At 45.0% G+C, this 25,396-nt stretch overlaps 1 protein-coding gene across 2 annotated transcripts in view; it reads right to left on the bottom strand.

Moving 5' to 3' along the window:
- Nucleotides 1–1,720: 1,720 nt before the first annotated feature.
- The window catches only part of Jakmip2 (janus kinase and microtubule interacting protein 2), a 53,765-nt gene continuing 30,089 nt past the window's right edge, over nucleotides 1,721–25,396 (bottom strand). Inside the window, exons 13-21 of one of the 2 annotated variants that reach the window (XM_048331426.1) lie at nucleotides 24,417–24,515; nucleotides 22,500–22,553; nucleotides 21,566–21,631; nucleotides 17,757–17,825; nucleotides 16,885–16,962; nucleotides 14,943–15,146; nucleotides 10,868–10,933; nucleotides 7,254–7,324; nucleotides 2,157–2,272 (exon numbers count right to left, since the gene is read on the bottom strand). In XM_048331426.1, coding sequence (XP_048187383.1) covers nucleotides 7,274–7,324; nucleotides 10,868–10,933; nucleotides 14,943–15,146; nucleotides 16,885–16,962; nucleotides 17,757–17,825; nucleotides 21,566–21,631; nucleotides 22,500–22,553; nucleotides 24,417–24,515 — 687 coding nt within the window. In that variant the 3' untranslated portion in view covers nucleotides 2,157–2,272; nucleotides 7,254–7,273. Of the gene's footprint in view, nucleotides 2,273–7,253; nucleotides 7,325–10,867; nucleotides 10,934–14,942; nucleotides 15,147–16,884; nucleotides 16,963–17,756; nucleotides 17,826–21,565; nucleotides 21,632–22,499; nucleotides 22,554–24,416; nucleotides 24,516–25,396 lie in introns of both variants that reach the window. The other variant, XM_048331424.1, reaches the window with a different exon arrangement.

The following is a 25,396-nucleotide window of genomic DNA, read 5'->3' as shown; positions in this document are numbered from 1 at the left end:
GACCGGGGTTTGCTAGGGTTGGGTAGCAGAATTTAGGGGAGCATAGAAGTACCCTGTTTCACCTTTCCTGCAAATGAACCTGGGGGTTCATATTTCGTCTGGAACCTGCCTGATTGAGCAAATTGTTCAGTAGGACAGTTGTCTTTCTGTACTTCCGGGAGGGCATCTCCAGAATGTCCTGTCTCTAAGATGAGAGATAATCTGGCTTATTACACGGCACTATCCATTCGGTGCCAGCCTCATCGCTGCTCTCCTGGGATGAGGAAAAGTCCCGGCTGATGGGTGAAGCAGGAATCAGGACCGGGAGACACTTGCCCTGGAAATGAAGCATTCTTGTCTTGTCCAGGAGCATGAGATCATGAAATTGATACAGATGATTAGACATCCTGGCATTGGATCGCTCAATCTGAATTGCTCATAATATCCTAGTCAGCTTGATAGGAAAGCTTCAGTGCTTCCATGCTTATACTTAACCAAATTGAAGCGATGTTTGATTCCACAGGGGATTCTTTTTCTTAACAACAAAGGCAAGTCAGCTAATACAGCAGTTACAATAATTACAGAGCACTTTGTGCTACTTTAAGCACCTCTTGTTCTTAGATTGCACTAACACTTTATGAAAAAGCATTTAACCCCATTTTGCAGATGAGGAAACTGAGGCACACAGAGGTTAAGTGACGGGGCCAATGGTACTTGGGTGACTACTCAGTACGAAGACAAAAAGTGGGACTCTGGAATTCTAGATTTCGTTTTTTGCTTTTTCCTTGGTGGATTCTCCAATTATGCTGGCTTTGAAAACACCAGTGTTGAAACTGAAAGGGAAGTTGGTGAGCTCACGTACTGAAAGATTCACGTAGGGTTCCATAGAAAGACATTTTAGTTCCAAACACACATTTCTCTATTGCATGGGAATTGTAGCCCCATAAATCAGACCTTGAGAAAATTGAGGTTGTTTTGTTATCTACAGTAAATAAAGTGTAAAATTAGCTTTCCAAGAACATATATTTGCTGTCAGAGCTTATTCTAAAACTCAGTAATACATAACTTAGGAAAAGTACCACTTTTCTAGTTGTCTCTGGTAGAAAGTTACCTTATCAGCAATATAATATTACCTCTTTATTTTATTTTACAAAAAAGTACAACTGTCAGCTGTTGGGGGAAAATGTTTTCTCACTCTAAATGACAAGAGGTAAGACTACTCCAGGCATATTCGTTTTCTTTTAATGTTCCCATCTCTGGAGCAAACTCAGTTGCTGGTAGGCATTGACTTATCACCTCTATGATGTGAACCATATACATCATACATGTTCACTTGCAGGCAATTTTAAATTAAAAATCAGGCTTACAGCGTGGAAGAATTCAGAGGTGCTTTCTGGGCCTATCCACCTGGGCGCTCTGCACAGAACTCGGGGCTCTCCCGATGGAGGGTGCCATCTTTGCGAGCTTCCCTGTGAGTCAGACGAGTCGGCAGGCGTCGGAGGAACGCGGGGAGACGTCAACTCTGCCGGTATTTCTCCTGTCCCCTTCGGCTTGGTGGCCGGTGCAGTCGGGGTCGGGGGACCTTGGTCTGGGTGGGAAGCCCTGGGCCGGTTCTCCCTCCGCGGCGGAAACAGCAATGAAGAGGAGCTCCCTCCCGTGCGCGCTGCAGACAGCTCTGCTCCTGAGTGTAAAGCAAGCATAACCACAGGAAAAGCAAAATCCCTGCAGTAAGAAGCCAGACTTTTCGAATGAAACCTTTTATTGTAAATAGCTCCTCCTAGGTATTCCTCGCACTCCATTCCCCACCCGCCCTTCGGTTGCTGTTTGCTTTGATGTTTGTTTTTTTTTAAAATGGTGTTTATTTCCAGGGATGGTGTTTCCATGGGGGTGTGGTGTTACATTAAAAGAGCCCCCTGCACAGCAGGAGTTGAATGTTTCATTGTAACTTTGGTTCCATGTCCCAAAACACATCTTTGCTGGGTCTGCTGAACCTGTTCCATTGCTGAATTTCTTGTTTCTTTTACGCATTATATTTGTTTATAGTTCTTTCCTTCTGGTTTGACATACACACATTTCAGTAAATGCAGCATATAGTGTAGATTTTCAAAAGGGTCCTGTAGGAACTGTCAAGTAAGCAACCTCGAATAATGGCTTTAAAGTACATAGCTGCAGTCCTGGCTACAGGCAAGTTCTCAGCTTTCCATCTCCTTTGCACTGGTGTAAACAATTTTGCCATCTTCAAAGGTTTAGAAGCATTTGCCTTTCTGGGGTATGATCCATAGTTTTGAATTTTCTGTAAAACAGAAGAAAGCATCCTGACCATCAATTTTGAAAAAAATAGCTAGATCAGCATAAAACAAGGTCATGTCCAAGGAAAATTTAGTTCCGTCCCCAGCACCAAAGCAAAAGCACACAAAACCAAAGCAAACTTGTAAAAAGTAAAAATATTTTTATTCTCTAATATCTCTCAGGACCCAATTCAATACGGAAATTGAATATCACCTTTAAGCTTACCTGTTTTCATTTTAAAAGACAAGCTAGAAGTTTGATATTTATTTCACCTTTTATTATAATATAATGTATATAAAGCAGCGAACAATGAAAATTATTAACCTTATCTCCTTAAATCTTCCAAAGCAGTGCCTTAAAACTCAATGATATCATTGTGTCTCCAGACTGCACATACAGATGTTTTACAGCAAGTCTTCCTGTGTCCTTTTGTGACTCACCTTTTTCTTTTTTCTTTTTTTTGGCCAGTCCTGGGCCTTGGACTCAGGGCCTGAGCCCTGTCCCTGGCTTCTTTTTACTCAAGGCTAGCACTCCGCCACTTGAGCCACATCGCCACTTCTGGCCTTTTCTATAAATGTGGTGCTGGGGGATTGAACCCAGGGCTTCACGTAATCGAGGCGAGCGCTCTACCACTAGGCCACATTCCCAGCCCTGTGACTCACCTTTTGCAACCTTTTTAAATGTTGTTTTTTTTTTTTTTCTCCTCCACAGTTGTAACCATCATGGTCTCCACCCCTAGGGCGGAGGGGAGGGCTCCCTGGAAACTGCCATATTCGGTTTCCTGCTTGACCCTGAGGGTGCCCCTCTGAAAGGGTCACCTCCCAGAAGTGAACCTGTCGGACGCTGGCCACTGCTCCACCCTGAACCCACTTGTCTGGGAAGAAGCCTGGGCCAGAATCCTTCCTTCTTCCACTCAGAGCCAAGACCCACGGGGGACGAGGAGAAGGCGCGTGGGCCAGTGCCGGAGACGCCTCGTGCCCGCCGCTTAAAGGCGCAATGCCAAGGGTCTGACGCGTTTCCACCGCGAGGGCAGACCGCGGGGGCTGGGAGCGCGTCTTCACGGAGCCATCCCGTCCCTGGGCTGGGCGCGATGGAGACCCGAGGCAGTCCCGGGAGCACCCCGGGGACGTGGCCCACGCCCTGGCGAAGGGCCCGCGGGGAGACCTGCCCTCTCCCCTGGCCTGCCCGAGGCGTGAGGAGGAGCCGCTGCAGCGGCTGAGCGTGGAGGGCAGCGGGCTCCCGGCCCAGCTCAGCCACAGACTGCAGCCAGCGAGGAGCCAAGCACCTGCCATTTCCTCCGCACCTCCAAGAAAGAGCGAGCCCCGAGGGCGGACAGACGCCTCGAGGGCGGACAGACGCGCAGCCAGGCCCCAGCCAAGCCCTTCCGCCGGGAAGACACTCAAGAAACCAAGTGGCTGAAAAGCCAGGGGACCCATTTAAGAGTTAGTGAAAAGATGAGCAACGAAAATAAGACACAACCAGGGAAGCTATTTACATGCACTGCCAGGAAGATTCCAACTCATTACAATTATTATTCTTTATTCCCTGCCAAAGAACAGAAGCAATCTACATTTATCGGAAAGACTTCAAGGAATATTCACGGGTGTATTTGTATACATACACCGAGTTAACACAAGCAGGCAGGTTTCTTAACAGGGCTGAGTTCGTCTCTTCGGTTCAACAGCCCTTACAGCTGTCAAATGCCGAGTCAATGAGCAGAGTCTCACTTCTTATGTAGGACTCTATCAGTAAGGGCTTCTCCCGTCCAACCAGGCACACCTCTGGAAACCTAATGGCTGTTTCTCATGCCTTCTACGACTTCCCCCTCATCTCTCACTTATCAAATAGACCCACTAGATGGTAGCTACTTTGGGTGATTCTGTTTCACAGATGAGGAAACTGACAATGCCCATTGTCAAGTAATTGGTCTACAGTCCTCTTACTGGGGAGCTACAGAATGAAATCGAGGAAAACTGAATTGGAGGCAGAGGCTTTGAGGCTGTGTGTGTGTGTGTGTGTGTGTGTGTGTGTGTGTGTGTAATGGTCCTGGGGCGTAAACTAATTAAGGGCCGCACACACTGCTTACTCACAATACCCTTGCACACCCACTTGCACACCCAGGCAGTATTTTCTGGTTAGGTGGAGGTGGAGTCTTTGGGATTTTTTGTTTTTTTCTGGAATGGGCTACCTTCAGCCCACAATTCTCCAGGTCTCCCTCCTGATTACCCAGGACCACCTATGTGAGCCACCAGTGCCTGGCTAAGAAGCTGGCTTTTAATGAGCCTGTCTGAGTCAGGTTCTAAGACTCGTTCTTGGCCTGTATAATATAGGCATGTAATGTAATATAATATAGGAAAATAGTGCTCACAGGGTATTTGTTTTCCTGGTCCTCTGGACTGAACCAATAGCCTTACAGATGCTAAGCACATATATTACCACCAAGCTACACTCCGAGAGTCCTTAATTTTTTCTTATATTAGGAAACTCGTGTTTAGAGAGTGCTTTTGAATGTCTATAGAAGGTAATGCCTTCGTGGATGCAATTAGTGCCTTCTACAGGGGCTGGTAGGGTGGGTGGAAAAAATACTCTTGTGCCCTTCCATTCTTTCCGCTACTGAGGGTACATGGACACTTCCAGAGAAAAGAGCAAGGCCCCATCTTGGAAACACATGGTGGGGCCTCACCAGACACGAGATCTGCCAGCAGCTTCACCCTGGACTTCGCAGTCTTCCAATTAAAAAAAAAAAAGGATGTTATTTATAAACTACATAGCTTCAGGTATTATCGGCACAAATAAAGTGGGTTTATTTTTTTCAGGGTTGTGATAAGTATCAAAACAAAACAACTGGTTTGAAAAGGATTTTCCAGGGAGGGAGCAGTGCTAGGAACTGAACTGAGAATTTTCTGCATGCTAGCCGAGCGTTTGCTAACTGTAAAAGCTTTCTAGCTGGGTGCCAGCGGCTCGCGCCTGTAATCTTGGCTACTTGAGAGGCTGAGATCCGAAGGGTTGAGTTCCAAGGCCCCCATGGCAAAACAAACAAACAGACACGGGGTGCACTGGAGGACATGCACCTGTCACCCCACAATGACAGCGAGCCTAAAAGCAGAAGACTGCAGCCCAGGTGTGAGGGGCAGTGAGACCGTATCCAAAAAGCCGTTAGGAAGAAGCAGGCCGAAGCCTGCGGCTCGGGGGCAAAACAGCAGCCCCGACAGACGGGAGGCCCCAGGTTCAAACCCAGTACCACGCGGAAGAAGTAAGCCACGTCTCAGGACTTCCCGGTGACCTGTCTACCCGCGCCTGCGCTGCGCTGGGCTCCGGTTTACTCCCTCCACTCAGAAGCACCGACGGCTGCTGGGCTACGCGCCAGGCACGGTCCAGTCACTTGGGACGCGAGGATGAGCGAGATCCACGTGCTCCTGCCCTTGTGACACCGCCACGGCCAACGCGACCTCTGGAAGGACGAGCGGTTTGTTGTGGGTTGGGTGGAGTGTGTGTGTGTGGGGGAGTCTTCCGTGTGCTCAGGCAGCTTGAACGAATGTGGGGGGCTGGACAGAGTGCGGCCCACCGAGGGAGGATTCTTTCATTTAGCCTCCACATGTTACATGACAGACAAATCAGCTGTTTTTGAAAGGGTGCTGAGGATGAAACCCAGATCATGACCCACGCTAATAAGCACGAGAACAGCTTTAAGCCGCACTCCAGCCTGGGGGTATTATTACCTTGGTACTGCATGACTTTACTATTCACGGCTCTGATCTAGCATGTCACAAATCTGCTTTAATATTCATTTATCCCGCAATTTATCCAATTATCTATCTACCCTTCAGTCCATCTGTCATTTTAAAATGTGCCCAGCTCCTCATATATACAAGACGCCGCTATAGACATTGAAATTATAAAGATGAATAAATCATAAGTTTGAGTCTCTGCTTTATGGAGCCCAGCTTCTGAGACAGACAAGGAGGCAATTTCAGAATGTCTAGGTAAAGGCTAATGGATAAATTTACATAAAGAAAGAAATGATTCACTGGAATACTATGATGAATTTACAGACTTTCTCCTCCAAGTGAAAAAAACAAGCAAGGCTTTTTTTTTTCTATTTTCAATAACAAATATGGTAGAGATTCATCGTCTATTGGCCTCTTGTAAATATTGGTGGGAGCGGTTATTGTAAGGAGACACAGACTTTCTGAGCATATGTACTTAATTCTCTGTACGTTCACTCATGCTAAAAGTCCTTTGACTTCATTTCACAAGCAGGAAAGAGAGCTGACAGTTGTAAAGGAAGAAAAAAGTTCTTTTTTGTTTTTCAACTTGCTAGAAAAAAATGTTAATATGGCATCTAAGAAATATCTCTTCAGGGTATAACTTTATAGGCTAATCAAATCAAAGTTGCCATCGGTCATAATGAATTTAGAACAGCAGCTGTCTCAGTCTGTCTGTCTGTCTCTCTCATCAGTCTTGGGCTTGAACTCAGCACTCAGGTGCTGTCCCTGAGCTTTTCATTTATTTATTTGCTCAGGGATCACCTGAACCACAGCTCTCTTGAGTTCTGATGAAAAGATGCAAACACTGGTAGCTAGTAGCCTTTATTGAGTTGTTAGACTCTCAGGAGCAGCATTTTCAAGTTGCAAGCAATGAAAATGATACAATCATATATTTCTTCACTCAGTTAAATACAAAAGCAAATCTCTTTGTAACTAGAAGTTACAACGAGAACGCTAATATCTCCAAACACTGTGAGATCCCAAAGCAATACAGTTATCTGGAAAAAATTATTTGTTCCCATCATACGCCACCATTTTTCATTTCTTTAAATGAATAACACGGTTTGATTCTGTTTCTCATTTTATGTAGCTAACCAAACCGAGTGTGTATAGTTTTTTTTTAAAAAACACAACAAAACATAATACAGTAATGATATGCAGCACTGTTCCTATTGAAAACCTCTTTAACTACATTGTGAGAATTAAATGAGGTCTTACCTGCAAGAGGCACCTTGACATCAAGGCCATAGAATAAAGGCAAGAGAGAAGAACAAGAATAGAAACAGAAACTGCAGAGGAAAAAGAAGAAGATTATGTGAATGGGAACTTCTGAAGAGCCGTTCAGGTAGCACAAATCCTCATTGCCCGTCTTCCCAACTCTCACACACACACATACCAATAGCTTTTTGTTTCAAAAATCTATACCTTTCATTTACGAAGTAATGCTACCCTTTACCTAACATTGATTCGTACATTTTGGAATTGTAAGGGAGGTCTTATTGATGATTGCCTATCTAAACTAGTGTTATAAATGAGAAAACTTAAAAAGAAGCAGTAAATCAATATACACCGTTGGACACAATTTGACAATATGACATAGTAAAGGTAGAGCTTAGGTATCCGGCATCCTCCATCACTGTATACTGGTGTCTCTATCTTCCATTCATGAGAGAGCAGTTCAAATAGGTAAGATGTGATTAGAACATATACTACAGTCACTTGTTAAGCTCTTGTTACTGGTTACTGTGATATGCTTGAGGACCGAGGCCCAGCATGGAGAACGTTAATGTGTTGGGTAAACATGTCATTTATTATCCACAGTGGAGCACGTCAGAGAGGGGAAAGGGACACTATTAGTAAATAAATACACTGAAGCAACAGGTGTAAACTGGACTTGTCCAGGGGCAGGTAGGATGTGTGACCACACACACCACTGATAGAAAACGGGCCTCCACACCTGCAGACATTTCAAATACTGGAAGAACAGTGTTCCAGCTGTGTAATCTGAGACAGACCTTTCCGACTGCCTCATGGTAGTTAACGGAGATGGAGACTGGTTTGTCTTTCTTCCTATAAACCCTCCCTAGAGAAGTGGATAACAGGACGAAGAAGTATACTTATGCAGTGCTGGAGTATGTAACCACCTGTTTGCTAATTATAAAGGAACATGGGACAGCCAGGTTTTAAAAGATGTTGATTTGCGTGGTAGTTTACACTATTCCACTCTAAGATTGCCCTGTTGGACATGCCATCTTTGGATTATGCATTCTCATATTGTGCTCGTGATTTGCGTTTTTCCTTGGTGTATTGAAACTGCCTCTAAAAGTCTTGCTTCACTAAGGGAAGATTCTACAAACAAGTCATAAAGAGGGTTCAAGGTGCTATGTGTTAGTGGCTAGTCTATTCTTTTTTTTTGGCCAGTCCTGGGCCTTGGACTCAGGGCCTGAGCACTGTCCCTGGCTTCTTTTTGCTCAAGGCTAGCACTCTGCCACTTGAGCCACAGCGCCACTTCTGGCCATTTTCTGTATATGTGGTGCTGGGGAATCAAACCCAGGGCCTCATGTATAGGAGACGAGCACTCTTGCCACTAGGCCATATCCCCAGCCCCAGTCTATTCTTCTTTGAAGTAGAAACTTTATCCCTTAAAAGACCTGTTCCTTGAAACTATACTGCAGCATGAAAAACGAGTAGAGGAGTAGAATGGACGGCTTACCACCATTCCTATGACAAGGTCAGAAATCAGAGCTCCCTTACTGGATCTGAGATGTCCATCATGTAGATTACAATAAAATTCTCAGTAAAGTAGTGCGCAGATCATGGAACTCAGAGCTAAATACCCTAACTTTTTGAGTTTTTGTGGGTTGTCTATATAACCTTAGGCAAGTTGTTTAATATCTTCTATCTTGTGGAATAATCATGGGACTCATTGACCTGACAGCAAAAGTGCTTTGGTCTTGGTAAACTGCTACGTATGTTTGGGGCAATTTTGCTGGGTTTCTCAAATATTGTAAGGGAAAGAGAGTATTTCTGAAAAAATTGTCTTTAGGCATTTTACTAGGATGGATGAGGAGAAGAAAATGAGGTCAAGTGAATAGAATATCTGGTAAAAATTTCAACCAGAAGTCAAGTGGATTTTTTTGAAGTAGCTTAGTTTACTGTCTCATGGGGAACATACAGTTTATTTCCTGTAAAGTATATTTCTCCATTTTCGTAAAAGTTTACAAGGTTCAGATCTGTAAGAGGTACTGAGGAAAAGAATTGTGAAAAATTCATGCTAAACTCTAGCAATGAGCATATTCTCAATCTCCTTTCTCCCAGAATTTCCATGGGCTCTCTTAAGAATAAGGGCAGGGTGGTGACATTCATAGACACATCCCATTTTAAATCATCACTTGAGTGAGGACCAGGGTGACATCATAGTTTCTGGGGAAAGAAATACCTTGACTTGGGGGTGGCTTCTTAAAGCGGAACTAGGAGAGTATGGTAAGTAGAGACACTGGATAAGGGTTAGTCTCTTAGAACATGGAAATGGAAGACATTGGGTGTGTCCGTCAATAACCAGGGAAGATGGGAACAGCCTCTGCCTTCTGCAGTTCTTCCTGATGATCACTGGGAAATTAAACTTAATTCTCTCCATTACCTTTGCCTTAGTAATTGCTGCAGAACCAAGTCTAGTTCTGAAACGGGGGAAATTCAAATACAAAATTTCGCAGAGGATATATATGTTAGGGGTGGAAAGTTTTTAAACGATCCATTTTAATCTGACTCTTTTTCTTTTAGTATTTCCCAGTTGTTCCAGGTGATCTTATTCCTCACTGAACCTATCTATAAAAGAAGAGTGCAAGTGTTAGCACTGCCATTTTGTAGAAACGGGCTTCAACGTAAGAGGTGTAACACCCACTTAACCAAGGTGAAACTGGCACCTGAAAATCTGCCCATCTTATGATTAGGCGTGTCTAGTGGTCTGGCTACCACACCCGCCCACTTCTTCAGACCACACACACACACACACACACACACACACACACACACACACACAGAGTAACTATTGAAGTAATTTGGGAGGACCCAAATTTGAACACTTTTCTCTGGAATGGAAATTCCAGAGATGGTTTGCTATTTTCTTCTACCCATAGGAGATGAGATACACTGGCCATCTTCTTATCATTAATTACGAACGCGGGGCTTCAGGTGGCTCGTTCTGGAGAAGGAGACACCGCGACGATCTGGGTGCTGTGCTTTCGGCATTCCTCAGCCGATACTCCTGGCCCAGCGGGACAGGTCCTTGTCCTGTACAGCTGCTGAGCTTACCGCAGCTGGCTCAGCCTCCCTGCCTGAGCAGATGCCTTCTCCAAATGCAATTGTTTTATTTCTCGAAAACCCTGGCTGTCAGGCACCTGGGGAACTATAGGCGAGCATAACTTCTGAACTTTGGTGAAACAGAAGGGTAAAGAGGATTTATGTAAATAATGATGGGAAAATATTTTTTAATGTGCTGTTCTTTTTCTCTCAAGAAACTAGAGTAACAAAATGCAGAATTAATTTGCAGAAAGAAAATGAAGACAAGGAAGGGTAAACTGAGGAAAGAAAACACAGGAAGGAGTAAGAGTCCAACAGACAGGACAAACGTGTTAAGGCTAGACTGCCGATGGAATAACCTGTCTAGAATCCTGGTACCTGACTGCAGGTGAGCTCTACATTTACGGGACCTCTACCTGCTTATGCCAATTCCCAGTGACTGGGAAGAAAGAGAGAGAGCACCGTGAGCAAGATCAATACTGCCTTCTCGTCAAGCAAATAAAAACACAACAGATATTGAACTTCACGCATACCTTTTCTTCTAAGTCTTTTATCTGTCTTTTCTGGATATCTGTTTTATCTTCGAGGTCACGGATTCTCTGAAGAGAAGGGGAAAAAGAAAGCAACGTGAGAATGTACAGAACAAAACTGGAATGGAAACCAACAAGTTTCTATAAATCGCTAACAGCAGTAGAAGCAAGAAAAAACACCTACGCACATGTTTCAGGCCTACAAGGTTTCCCAGACATGTGGGCAATTATCATCCCTAAATATATTAAAAGTACTTTCCACCGGTTAGGGTTTGGCCAGGCCACTGGGGCTGTGGCACTGGAGTGGGTATTGGATTCTAGGTTCCTTTGCTCCACCGAGTTGGTCCCTATTCAATTGTCATGCTTCATTGCAGGCCAAAAGCAACAGAGACCCCCACCCAGACACCGAAGCCATGAGCTCAAACAAACCATTTCCCCTACTAAGATGATGTTCTCAGGCATTTTGTCTCTGCGACTGAACACTGACTGGACGCTTTTCCTTCTCTTCTGGCTGTATCTTTGCAGAAACCTTCCCCAAATAAGAGGAATGGATCCCGCCTGAGTGGCATGCCTTGACCTGTTTTGGCCAATCGAATGTGCTTGGATGTGAGATCCGGGAATCGCACCTCATCCTTGTCCAGAGGGCCCTGTGTCCCAGAGCTGGCGAGCAAATGACGCAGTTGTAAACCTTTCAGACTGAGCTGCGGGTTGTTTACTGGCGTAGTAAAACCCGCTAACGCCGACTTGTTCCAATGTAAACAACCCCATCGATTTTTGCTACACTTTATTTTCTACTTTCTTTCAACCTGGGCCCAGGATAGAATTTTGTCATAAGATAGAATTGTAAAAAAAAAAAAGAGTACAGTATACACTTCACCATAACTTCTCAGAAGGGAAGTGGCAAAGTTAGGAGAAAACACAAATCCTAACAAAAACTGCACAAGGAATCATCCAGGCAGGAAAGCTCTGAGACAGCCTGACCCTACCTGTGAAGCACAGAACCAGAGTCTACTAATCTCACTGGCACACACACGATAGGGACGTCACCTACATTTACAAGTTAAAGAAGTCTTTACAAGCCCAGCTGGCAACGTCACGGCTTTTAGCGTTCATGCACATGGTGGCTAACGCCTCTGTTGGGAACTGGGCCTAAGAACGCACTGGAAGCCAAGAGGGGTGATAACATAGAGAGAGAGGTTTTTATAACGCCGTGTGAAGAGGAAAAAGAAATCAGGCCTCTTCTTCTTAAGCTGTGATAACTCTCCCTCTCCCTCCTCACCCCTTCCCACGTGCCCACGAGGAACTCAGTGCGCCTCGTGGTAGATCCTGTCGCCACTACCTAAGTGAGGATACCCTGTATTGTCACAGCTAGGAAGTGGGATGGGTACGTCACCAGCATCTGAGGGTTAGAAGCTAGAAAGGTAATTCAATATCCTACTTCGTACCGGACAGCCCCGCCCCTGTAACAAATGAAGAAATGTCAGCCGTGCAAAGACGGAGGCATTCTCTGCTGCAAGGCACCGGGGTTTGTGCCGGAGGGGCTGGTGTGTGTTAGTCGGAGTGACGCTATCCAGGTTGATTGTGAAATGACATGACAATAAATGCCAGAGAAGCCGGTGAGAACAAAACGGCAATGATGTATGTGTATATGTGTATATGTGTTTGGAGTCACTTTTTTTCACTTTTCAAAAACTCGTTATTATAAAGGCGGATATACAGAGGTGTTACTGTCACGTAAGCCAGGTAAGGAGTATACCCCTCCCCTCCTGCCGCCACCCGGAAGCCGTATGGTTCATTTCCAACGCAGTGTCTACTAACACTTCAGGGTTAGTTTACCCTCGGTCCCTCCATTTCTGTGCCCAGAGAAGTGAACAAGCAAGACAGAAGAAAACAGAAACAGCAACAAAGGAAAAAAACAAAAACAACCCTCTTGTTTCCATTTCCTGGAGTTCGTTTTTGGAGTTGCTTTTATGACTTGAACCCAGAGCCTTGCACGGTGAGGAAAGTACTCTACCACTTGAGCCGTGCGCAGAGCTCCCTCCCTATTTCAATTATTATTATTATTATTTTATTACAGGTAGGGACTCATATTAACTAGCTGGGTATACAGGCGGGCATCACCACACCCGGATATTTTCAATACTGCATCACCAATGTCTGATTCCTAATGCAGGGCTTGGCGGGAGAAACCGCCCCTGCATGTTGGTGACATGACCCCATCCCGCCACTTTGCCTGATGGAAGCTTGCTTTTTCTTTTCCCCTCTCATCCTCTTGCCATTCCACAGGGCAGGAAACCTTATCAGGACCTCGAATGGCTTCTTTTTTTTTTTTTTTGGCCAGTCCTGGGCCTTGGACTCAGGGCCTGAGCACTGTCCCTGGCTTCTTTTTGCTCAAGGCTAGCACTCCGCCACTTGAGCCACAGCGCCCCTTCTGGCCGTTTTCTGTATATGTGGTGCTGGGGAATCGAACCTAGGGCCTCATGTATCCGAGGCAGGCACTCTTGCCACTAGGCTATATCCCCAGCCCCGAATGGCTTCTTTTTAATCTCTCCAGCTACCAAGACAGGTCACCAGGGTGGCCCCGGGGTGAGGGCAGCTGCTTCTTATCGGGTCCATCTTACGTCCTCCCACCGCGAGCTCACCGCGTCCCTGACTGGGTGGCGGGGGGGTGGGGGTGTGGAGCCGGCATGAGCACGCCCCATGCTACCGGGGGAGATGGAGCACGGTGGAAGCCCTCTGAGCTCGAGACAGGGAGGAGCCGGGGAATCACAGCCGTGATCTTAGCTCTTCAGGAGGCTGAGGTCTGAGGATGGCGGTTCAAAGCCAGCCCACGCAGGAAAGCCTGGGAGACCCTCATGTCCAATGAACCACCAAAGAGCTAGTGGTGGGGCTGTGGCTCGAGTGAGTGCTAGTGTTGACAGCAAAAGCTCGGGTAAGGGTCCCAGGCCCTGAGTTCAAGTCCCAGGACTAGCATGTGCACACACGCACACACAGACACACAGACATACAGAGAGAAAGAGGAGAGAGAGACAGAGAGAGACAGAGAGAGACAGGGAGAGAAGAGAATGGAGGAAAAACTGACTGCTTTGTACTCAAAACGAAACTCTACGGCCCTACGGAATTTTCCTTTGGCCTCGTGTATGCAGTCCCCAGACGCCATTCTGGCCTGTGCTCTCATGTTCTCAAGTGACTTCCACCTTACAGACTTCAGGTTTGCTACCCGTGTCTCCTGGGACGTCTTGTCATGATCTTTGCGTGGCCGTTTCCGTGGGTTGGGCCCCCTCTGACCAGCCAATCTACAGGAGCCAGTCCTAGCGCCAAGTGCACACAACGCTCTACTTTCCTTTGTAGCCTTACTGCTGGTCTCAGAAACTGCCTTCGCTTCTGTTCCTTCATCCTGTGTGCTTTTCCACTGTAAGATGGATCAGAGTGCTTTATGTCTGCCATCGCCCAAGCATGCCCAACAGCTGGTACCCAGCAGATCCATGACCTTATTAACAGGATGTCAAGCCGGGGACACTTATAGGATCCTATGAAAGGATCCCGAAGGAAAGAGATGACACACTGAAAATGGAAAAAATGAGAATGCTCGGCTCATTACAGTGGAAAGGAAGGGGCATCCGTGGGTAAGCAGGGACTTGTGTTTATTTCCTGACACCCGGCGCATGCCGCTCAGTACCCAGCAGTTTCGAGGCTCTGTTGCTGCTGTTTGTTCCGGGTTATAAAGCCGAAGGCCCTGCTCTCTTCCACGCCGTGCAGTGGACCGGGTCCGAGGTGGCTACGGACTGGAAGGGGTAACAGAAGTCTCTCCAGGAGCCTGGAGTGCCCTGTTCCTGGCGTTGGAGGGCCATCAGGCTACGGGGCATTCCAAGGGTCATGTCATGACAAGGCTGTTGTGAGAACGGTAGCAACGGTCCCCAAATGCCAGCTTCCTCCAGGCCCAGCTGGTGCAAAGCGATGGCCCTGTATCCAGTGGCTCCTTCAGCCCGTGAGGATCTCCTGGGAGTCTGCGTGCCTCCCCTCCCCGCCGGCGCTCCGTCCCCAGGCCCCCGGGTCGGCCGACGCCCGGCCCCCTCACCTGATGCGCTTGCTGCAAGAGCTCCATCCTCTCCTGCAGGATCTGACAGTCGTACTCCCGGCTCTTCCTCAGCATCTGCCGCCGCAGCTTCTCCACCGCCGTCCTCAGCTCCTCCTGCTGCTTCTCGCTCAGCAGTTCCCCGAACTTGATCACCGTTTCCTGCTGCAGGGCGTTGTACAACGTGGCTTCCAGTTCCTGGATTCTCTGGCAAGCACAATTAGAGAAGCGTAAGGTGGGGGCCGAGCGTGCGCGCGCGTGTGAGTGTGTGTGTGGATGCGTGTCTCCCTGGGTCCGAGGGGTGGGAGGAATTTCACTCCTGCCCTGTTCTAGGAGATTGCATCCATGCTATCTAGACAGCACACGGGCTGCTCTGGGGAGGAAGGTCTGTTCCATTTCCCGAGCTCCTCTCCATTCCCTACGCTTCTTTTTTTGGTTTGCTCTTAGGAAGCTTTTTGTTACGAGCGCTCTACGGTTCTTCTTTCCCACGCGACTGAGCAGAGCTGGTTTTCTCTCCCCCTCGACGCCCCGGAGGTGCGCTTCCACCGGGACGCTCATGCTTTCCAAGCCAGGTGATCCAAGTTGGACAAAACGTTTAAGTCTGGAGACCGAACTCATGTGCAAAATATCACCCCTTCTCTACTCGTCTTTCCTTCCTGGAGATGGCTTTAGGGCCTCTATGGGCTTTCTTTGAAATAACTATTGAGAAATACCATCATCCCACCAGGGATTCTTGGAGATGGTTTATTATTATTTTTTAATATGCTGATATTTCTCATTGCTCCAGCTCTAACATTGCTAGGTGAGTCCTTTCTTTGGGGGGGGGGGGCGAGGGGAGGCAAGTCTATTGTGTCTTAAGTCCCAAGAGTAGGGATTTTTTTTTTCCTTCCCACTCCTGCTAGGCCTGCTGAATTTATAATCCTATCACCTGTAATTTTGATAGGATTTTTGGCTGGGCCTATTCTGGTAAGGGTCTTGGTCAGGGCTAAGCACATGTTATCTTTAGGGGAGAACATGGTTTTCTGACTGAGAATTCAATAGTCCTGGGGCCACAGAAACACACAGCTTAATTCCATGATTCTACTACTTACAGGCGGGAGAAACAGTGAGCGGATGGGAAGAGGGTGACCGATTCACTGCTCTGCTCGTCAAACAATTCTAGAAGCTCTTCTTCATTTGGGAGAGGGAAGAGCAACGGATCCTGCTCTAAGCAGGGACTAAGAGTCTCATACTTGTTTTTCCAAGTGATTCGGGTTGCTTCCAGGAAAGCATTATAAAAACCTCTGCTAACCACTCCAGTAAAATATTCCTGTAGAGTGCTCTTTTCCTCTTGGTTCATGACTATGAGTTAGTGGCGGGGTGGGAATAAAGAGAGAACTACAATCTGCTGTCTGCATTCGGAGTGAACCGACAGCGTCTCCTGTAGGAGTGGGCAAAGCAGAGTCCACTAGCAGCCCTGCTCCCGTCTCCTCCCCTCTCTGGGGCTGCCGTAGAGCAGCTGAACCCACAGTCTCAATTTCATAGCGTCTAAGCCTTACTTTCTTCATATGTAGGACAAAATATTATTACCCATGCTTTGTAGGGTTACTAGGAGAGATCAATCAATTCAAAATGTGAATATCAAACATGACACTGTTATAGTACCACCATAACTAGATTTGACTTAATAAAATCTTCTGTCATCCCTCCCATCATCCACTAGCTCCTTCATCTAATGACCACTTAATCATGTACATTTAATTGTAAACAATGAAGTACGATGACCTATTGTAAGATGGCGGCAGCAAAAAGCTAGGGATTTTTTTTTTGTTCTACAATTAGAACTAGACGTCAATAAATAAATGAACTACATGCGTTGGTCTACTCAAATGCATGGCATGACAAATTTAATAGGACGCTTTAGTCCGCAGTATATAATCACAAATACTTCGTTGCTTGTACCTACCATATATGCCTGATCAAGAGCTTGTTTTCGGTAGTCCAGTTCCTCTTCCAAGTACCCTTTTATTTTGCAGAATTGTTCCTACAGTACGGATACGTAGAAAGAGCAGTTAACGACAGGGCGATACACAAATTGTACTGATTAATGTTTTGTCTGATTCTAACATATGACCAATCACTAGTACTTGGAGAATCATGGATTTTTGTTTGTTAGGGAAGCAGTCCACCTTTCACTGTTTCACCAAGGGAATGTGAAAATCAATAGGACGAAATAAAATATACAATGAAAACCCCTCGTGCAACGCCCTTAAAGATTTTTACGCCAGCTTGACAGGACGTGATTAAGTATTCATTTTGTGAAGATGAGTGCTAAGCCGTAAGTCTGGCTGAGTCAGCACAGATGTTGGCTCTGTTTCTACTGCGCCCGCACCTAGGGACTCAACCGAGTATACAGCGAAAACTACTTGAAAAAAAAAGATACCTGTCTTAAACATATGGAGGCTTTGAAATTTTGGTTATTTCTTATAAAGATACGGTGGAACAGCTTCTGTATAACGACACACACTGATGCGTTACGAGGCACTCGACCCAGACTTGCATCTACCAGCCCTGGGGCTTTCACGACACCACTCTTCACCAAATGACCTTTACAAATCCTTTCTGGAAGGCACACATGTCATTCAACTTCCTTGCTTTCTGGAAATGTCCGAGTATAACATGCTGAGCTGCAATGGTCAGCCACTTCTGGGCATGGCATCCCGCAGCCTGCACCTGGACCGAGCGGAGGCCAACGCGCGTCCGTCACGCTGGGAGAAGCCAGTTCCCGCGGCCTCGCCCGCCGCCTTCCCCCGCACCGCCCCTCGCCCGGACACTCACCATGTCGCTCTCCAGTTCCATCATCTTCTGGTGCAGGGCAGCCTCGGCGCCTTCAATCTGCTGGATCCACTAGGGGCAGAAGAGACAAGCGCACCGGTCAGGGTTGCTGGCTCTGGGATGTCCCTGCCTTTTCTCCTCGCGTCCGCCTCGGGAGGCGGGCTGAAGCCCTAAGCGAGAGCTCGCTGCGTTCGCAGGCCCTGCTTGCGATGCAAGGCGGCCGGGCGATTCGGCAAACGCCTTCCTCGGCGCCCAGCATGCTGGGTGCTGTGCTAGGTAAGTAGTGCTAGGGCTGCAAGGGTGAACAATCCAGCCAGTATTTATCCTGCCGGCAAACCCTTAGGAGATGCTTTCTTAGAAATGGCAGTTGCACTGAAGTCTGAAGGAAGAGTAACACGCGTTTGGGAACAGAAGGGAGAGGAAAGTTCCAAGCAGAAGAGACGCCATGTCTAATAACTTCAGGCTGTAGGGAGCACCATGAGTAAAGTTAATTTTTCAGTGTATGAAAATGACTCTAACAAAGAGGTAAGGAATTATCTTAAGTGGAATTGTTTTAAATAAGTCACATAAGATGAACTTATCTTTTCCAATACTGACAAGTTAAATCTTGTTATATGGTATTGATTTTAGACTTGATAAAATACTCTGAATGATTGTAGCCTTTCAGTAACATGGTATGAGCCTGATATATATATATATATATAATTTATTTACTATTATACTTTATTATTACAAACCATATATATATGGTTTAATAGATCAATTTATTATAATGGGTCCTTATCAAGTTAGCTGTCACCTTATAGCTTTGAGGACAATTAGGCATAATGATTAAATGTGTAGGCCCAGGAGGGAGGCTATACTGATCTAATTTAATTCTAGTTTTTCATGGATGTGTAGCCTTGAAAGGTGGCCTGATTTCTCTGGATCTCAAAATTATTACCTATATTACCAGTATTAAATAATACATACAATCAATGTTCACATTAATTATTAAGATGAATTACTAACACCAACATGTGATAGTAATATCAGTAGGAATACGAGAATTAAAAGAAGAAAGCCACATGAGCCACTATGCATCTGTGTTTCACCTGCTAGTCTACCCCACTACCAGGTACTTCGTCTTAGTGTTACCAAGGTGATCTCAGTACTGCACTGAGCGTTTCTAGACACTATGTTTGAACAGACGCCATGTCTGTCCCTCAGCTCTTGGAATCTGGAGGAAGAAACAGGCATGTCAGGACGAGAGAGGTGCAAGTCTCTCAGCCTTTCACACGTGTACACCGCTTCCGCCTCAGAAAATTCCAACAGAAGCCATAGTTTCTGGTATACTGTCAAGTTTCACTAAAACTCGTCCATTTGCTGGATGCCCCTTTATCACTGAGAAACACATTCTTTTATAACTCCTACTATTTATGGATCCAGAACAAGTAATGAAATATCTCAAGCTTTAGGGTACTGATCGGTCAAATGACGACAGAGACCCTGGCATGGTGAAGAACAACGTGATGATGATTGTGTCTGGTGGCTACTGTTAATACGTCAAATGTTTTCTCATTTAATGTCACTGCTATCTTGAGTATTTGTGCCAGTCCTGAGGCTTAAACTATGTGCCTGGGCACATAGTTTTTGCTCGAGGCTAGTGCTCTACACCTGGAGCCACAGCTCCACTTAGGACTTTTTTGTTTGTGTGTATGTTTGTTCATTTTGCTGGTTAATTGGAAATAAGACTGGACTGGGCTGGGTGTGAACCATGATCCTCAGATCCTAGCCTCATGGGTAGCTGGCATTAGACATTAGCCCATAGTGCCTGGCCATCGCTATGCTGTTTAATACAAAGACACAATGGTAGTTCTTTACTGCAATTTTATCTCGGTATAATCTTTGCTTAGAGATCATATTCCCACAACGTGATTGTTACTCAAACCTATAATATCAGAAAGTTCAAGGATAGCAGTCGAAACTTACTGTGACCTGTGAGGTTGGGAAGTGACATTAATCGGAATTGCAAAGGTCTGCACAGAAAGCAACTGCACAAGCCAGCTATAATACTTCAGGGGGGGGGCTTGTGTCTTATGCATCCGATCGCTCCTTTCCTACCACAGCGCTAAGCCATTACGGTTTGATCAAGTGAACCTGATAGTTCAGTGGAGGTGTGGCTCAGCTGGTAGAGAACCAGCCTTGAGCAGAAAAAAAGAAACAAAACAAAGAAACAAACAAAACAAGCAAGGGCTCTAAGTTTCCCCAGTACTAGAATGCACACACACACACACACACACACACACACACACACACACACACACACTCAATTCAACCTGATGATATTGTTTTGCAAAAGAAATCATCCTTATGATTATGATTATGTCATCGGCCTGGAACGCAGAGTCTAGGCACTGTCCTTGAGCTTTGGTGCTCTACCACTTTGTGCCTCAGCTCCACTTCCAGTTTTCTAGTGGTTAGTTGGAGATAAGAGTCTCGTGGCCTTTCCTGCCCAGGCTGGCTTTGAACTGTGATCCTCAGGAGGGAGGAAGAGCAGGGGCGGGGGAGGGGGAGAGGAAGGGCTAAATCCCAGTCCCTGGGAGTCTTCCTGTCAAAACATAGGTTCTGTGTCTTCTGTTAAGGACAACGTGGTCTTGCAGATGTATAAATAAATTATGAAGGAAGCAGATTTTAAAAGAGCAAATCCTTTTATATCATTTCAAATGTAAAACACTTCACTATGCATTTCAACAGGAAAAATCCATGAAAATGAAACAAAACTTCCCATAACCACAAAGCCCTTACACCCTCTGAGGGGTTAATATGAATTGTTTTTTGTCATTTGTTATCTGGACCATATTACAATTTCATAAATGGTCAGAAAAAATGTTTTATGAAAACAACAGCAACAAACACTTGTCCTGCTTAAGTCAGTTTCCAAAAAGGGGATTATATCAGTATTTCTTAAGTTTTTTTAAAATTTCATAATAATTTCTTGTTTTCTTTTCTCACTCCTTATTTTGAGTAGCACAAATAGTTATGTTATTCTGAGTTATTTTGAATAACTCATTATTTTGGGTAACATAATGGCTACATAACCTGTGAATTTCCTCCATTTCAGGTTGGAGAAAGTTACCTATTTCCTGATAGTTTCATTTCATTCTCAAGAAAACTGTTGTGTATTTTTAGCATTAAGAAAGCGTACGGTAAGTACGTACAGTGCAATGCTCATTTTATCCACACATGTGCGCGTGATTCTCAGCTATAGGCTGAGCTAATTGATTGTTCAGGCATCTAGAATATAACCCTTGTTTATCTGAGTTCTCCAGTGGCTCTTTCTTCTTCTCCATTGCCAGTTACCAGGTTTAGACACGTGGGGGTGATAGCGCACCAGGCTTCCTTGCCTCTTGACGGTCCCTAGGTTGGGATTTTTAGTCACTGGAAGGGAGGCACCTCCAAAACACAACATCAGTGGAGAACAAAAGGAAAGGAGACACAAAAGGGAATGTTTGTGACAGGACCGGCACACCGGCTTACCACGTCTCAACCAAGCCCTACTTTACCGGCTCCCTAACTTGGCAAGAAAGGTTCCTGTTGTGTAAAGAATGATACGTGGTTTATAAGGATCTCCAAGGTAAAAATTATATCACCGCCTCCAAATCAGTTTCTGGCCTTTTCTCTGTACATGATCTCATTTATTGGGGATGGGTCACGTTTCTTACATATCCAATAACTCAAGGTCACGTGCACAGCAGGTACCCTTGACCACCTGTCCTGTTGTTTGGCCGTGAAGTTAGACAGATAATCAAAATGTTAGTGAGGCTGATTACCTTTTCTGCAAGGGATAGCACGGTGCTGGCCTGAATGATGGCGACTTGTTCTTCATTTCTCAAGTTCTGTGAAGATGGAAAAAAGAAAAAGAAAAGCAATGAGCTGAAGATACTTCAAAGAAAAAAAGAAAACCCCTGTGTTACAGACACTGTTACCGATGCATGCATTCGACCTCCACTAATCCATGTTCGATTTAATGATAATTTCTAGCAGAGCTAATTACAAACCTCAAAGAGGCACATTAAGGGCAATTCTTTTGACATCTCACTAACACTTGATTTTGTGTTACTATGAGCCATACTTCCTTAATAATCCAATTATGAGGAGGTCAGAAATGAAAGAAATTTAAAAAACCCTCACCCATCTCTTTGTAGCAGGTTTGATGTCATTTCATCGATTCTGCTCTCTCATTTGATAATTTTTCAAGGGGAAAAGTAGTGATTACTTCAGCCCGCCTGTACCGTTCACCTAGTGTCACAATGAACCGTTCTCCCCTAGAATTAGTAGGCTTTGGCCTATGTGGAAGGAGGTTTAGCAAGGAAAATGATTATAGCTCTCTGCTCCATTTTTATGGGGTTGCCAGCAACCCTAGTATTTCGGAGCATCGGTAGCTGTCTGGCTGATTAATTTTACACTGGATGCCCTGAGCAAGTCAGACAGTAATTAGCTTTCATCACTACAGATGAAGTCTGCATTCAAACCTAAAACCTAGCCACGAAAAGCACTGTACCAAGTCCATTTGGTGTCTACTTTCTGGAGTTTCTGGGACCCCCTTGGCCGCGTCGTGTGATAAATTGGTAGATTCTTGCGGGCAGCCACATGGTTAGGTTGACATCAACTCATCGGCTGATATGTTACACATGATTCACTAAAAAGCATTTGTTTCCTGTGTTTAGCAAATCCACATCTTACCTATACTTCATCACTACTTACCCCATTATCACCCAAGATGTCAAGCTGCTTTATGAGATCAGGGATGTTCACGTCCTGCAAAATTGAGGAGATGAATTCGAGTCAGATATAAACGTGGCCTTCCATTCTACCAGTGTTAGAATACCCAGAGAAGACTTTTTAGGGCCTTGTCCTTCTATTGGCTGTTTTCAGTCAGCTGCATCTAGCTTTCAAGTTTCTTTTCTGTTTCCCCCAAGCTGTGTGAATTTAGAATGCTACTCCATGGCTCATTCTCAAGTTGCCTCGTTACAAAATGGAGATAGTAAATATCTATTGATTGCATAGGCTGCTATAGACAATGAGGAAAGAAACTGTGTGAGAGAGTCTAGAAAAGAATTGGAGTATGGCCACTGGGGCCCCTTCTCCTCCTCTCTGTCTCTGTCTCTCTCTCTGTGTATAAAATTGCTTTTGTTTTGCCCTAGTACTGGGGACTTGAACTCAGGGCCTCACCCCTCACTTGGCCTTCTCGATTAAGGATGGTGCTCTGCCACTTGAGCCACGCCTCTACTTCCAATTGTTTTTTTTTTTTTTTTTTTTGGCCAGTCCTGGGCCTTGGACTCAGGGCCTGAGCACTGTCCCTGGCTTCTCTTTGCTCAAGGCTAGCCCTCTGCCACTTGAGCCACAGCGCCACTTCTGGCCATTTTCTGTATATGTGGTGCTGGGGAATTGAACCCAGGGCCTCATGTATACGAGGCAAACACTCTTGCCACTAGGCCATATCCCCAGCCCTGTTTTTTTGCAGTTGCGATAGATTCCAGGCATAAGGAAGAGTAAATAATCAGCCAATTTTGTTCTAATTAGGGGAATTTTACTCTGGTTGAGTTTCGACTATCATATAGAAAACTACAGTGCAGATCTGTCTGTTTTGTTTTTCTAGACAGCATTAATTTCATTGCATGGTTTGTTTTCATCATAGTCCTTGAATATGCTTGAAGAAGCTGGCCTCCATTTGAAACGCGTCTTTTAAATATGTTATAGGCATTGGGTTAGATTGTTATTGATGTGAGAAAATAAAAGCATCTAGGGGAAACAGACGATTGTAACATTCTTCCTGTAGCCCAGAAAGTCACCATGAAAGTGGCTTAAGATGGATGACAAACAAGAACTTCCCTTCCACCTTCTTAGCTCATTGCTTCAGCTCTTTCTTCTTGCTTACATTTAAACCAAGGTACAGTAAAGGTACAGTTAGCCCTACTAACAGGAAAGGGGAAGTCTAGCTTTCTATCATAGGAAAAGACAAAGGAAGCAAGTAGATCTAGCAGCTGAGTGGAAGCAGGAAGGCGCATGGAGAGTTAAAGGAGAGTCCAGGATTAGCAGGATAACACAAAGACCTTCCTGATGTGATTTCTTTACATTGGAGGATGGCATATTTTCTGAGAAGCAGAGCCACCTTAATCTAAGTTTAATATTTGCAATAGGTAACAGGAGCATGAAAGATACCACTGAATTCTAACAAGCAACCTGTTATCATCCCTGATTCCTTTTAAAGGGGGAAAAATCGCCCCTAAATTAATCTCATCCGAAGAGAGAGTGAATTAGATCTAGACTTCGAAGGTCTCTGCTCCTCCTGCGAGAGTGAAATTCAAAGGCCCACAAAGTCTCCCAAGGGAACTCAGCAAATATATTTTAATTTGGAAGACTTGAAATAGGCTTCCTACTTCCCCCAAGTAACGAAGGTTAATTATCTTCGTAAGTACTTTTATTTTACATCATTCTTTCGGTGACCCTGTTAGAAACGCTCATGACCGTGTGTGGTCCTTGTCATTATTGTTCATACATCTATACACAGACATGAAAGACAAGCCAGTCGGGAACCGCCTCCCCACCCCTCCCCCTTTACTTCTCCAGGCCCCAGCTTGTCTCATTTCTGCCAATACGGAAGCCGTGATGTCTGCCTACCTTGACCCCTTCTTTCATACAGTAGATCTGCAGAGCACTCACGCCATCGGAGAATGGGTGGATCTGTAGACTGAATGGAGGAGACCGCCTCTCTCTCTCCTTGGAACGCAGTAAAGAATACACGAGAAGTTGTGAAACAAGAAACAACAGATTCCTCCTTAAGTCAATGGTCTCTGCGCTATTCCAACAACTTATCAAATGTCATTTGGCCACAATACCTACACTCTGCATGGTTCATGTTGAAATGGAATGGGAAAGAGCCAGGAAATATGGGAGAAAAATGTACAGGTGGCATCATCTGTGCTTCAGTGTTTTCTCAGCACAGAGATGTGGAAAGTGGAGTTCCAGTGTAGATTCTATGAATATTGACAACTTCCAGGAATTACTGGCTGGTATTACTCTGGTGTTTTATGATTGCAAACATCCATTTGCATATTTTACCCATGGAGCCAAGCTTGTTGGCTACCAAAGATGCCGTGTTCTTCTTTACCAAGTCACACAGACGCCTAGATTTTTTTCAAGACCTAATTTGAAATAATCTAAAAAAAAATGATGGAAAAATCATAAAGGAAATTTTCATATATCCCTACTTATCAACATAGTTTCAACTGGACCTTAAGATAGATTTTGCAGGATATAGTCATGTAAATCAATCTAATTTGATATATATATTATTAAAAAAGAAGAAAAACACTTAAAATTTAGTTTGAGTAGTCAAGGTCTATACTAGAATAAGTTATTTTGCTTAGTCTTCCTCTGCATAAGTACATTATGAATAAAAATGTGTACTTATAAATTTAATTTTACTGCTAAAATACTTTAGTGTGTTTCAAAATACCATTCTGGAATTACTTCAGTGAGTCAAAATTCAAGGAAAGATAGACATTCCTTAAAGACAATGGGATGATGGTTTGAATTTATTACTCTTGTCTCTTGAGATAGAAATGTCTGGAGCGCAGTCTCTGAGCAGGCCACTCTGA

Source organism: Perognathus longimembris, chromosome 22 (assembly GCF_023159225.1).
Source record: "Perognathus longimembris pacificus isolate PPM17 chromosome 22, ASM2315922v1, whole genome shotgun sequence".
NCBI lineage: Eukaryota > Metazoa > Chordata > Mammalia > Rodentia > Heteromyidae > Perognathus > Perognathus longimembris.
The sequence above is the reverse complement of the archived record's forward strand: the minus strand, read 5'-3'. Positions and strand labels throughout refer to the sequence as shown.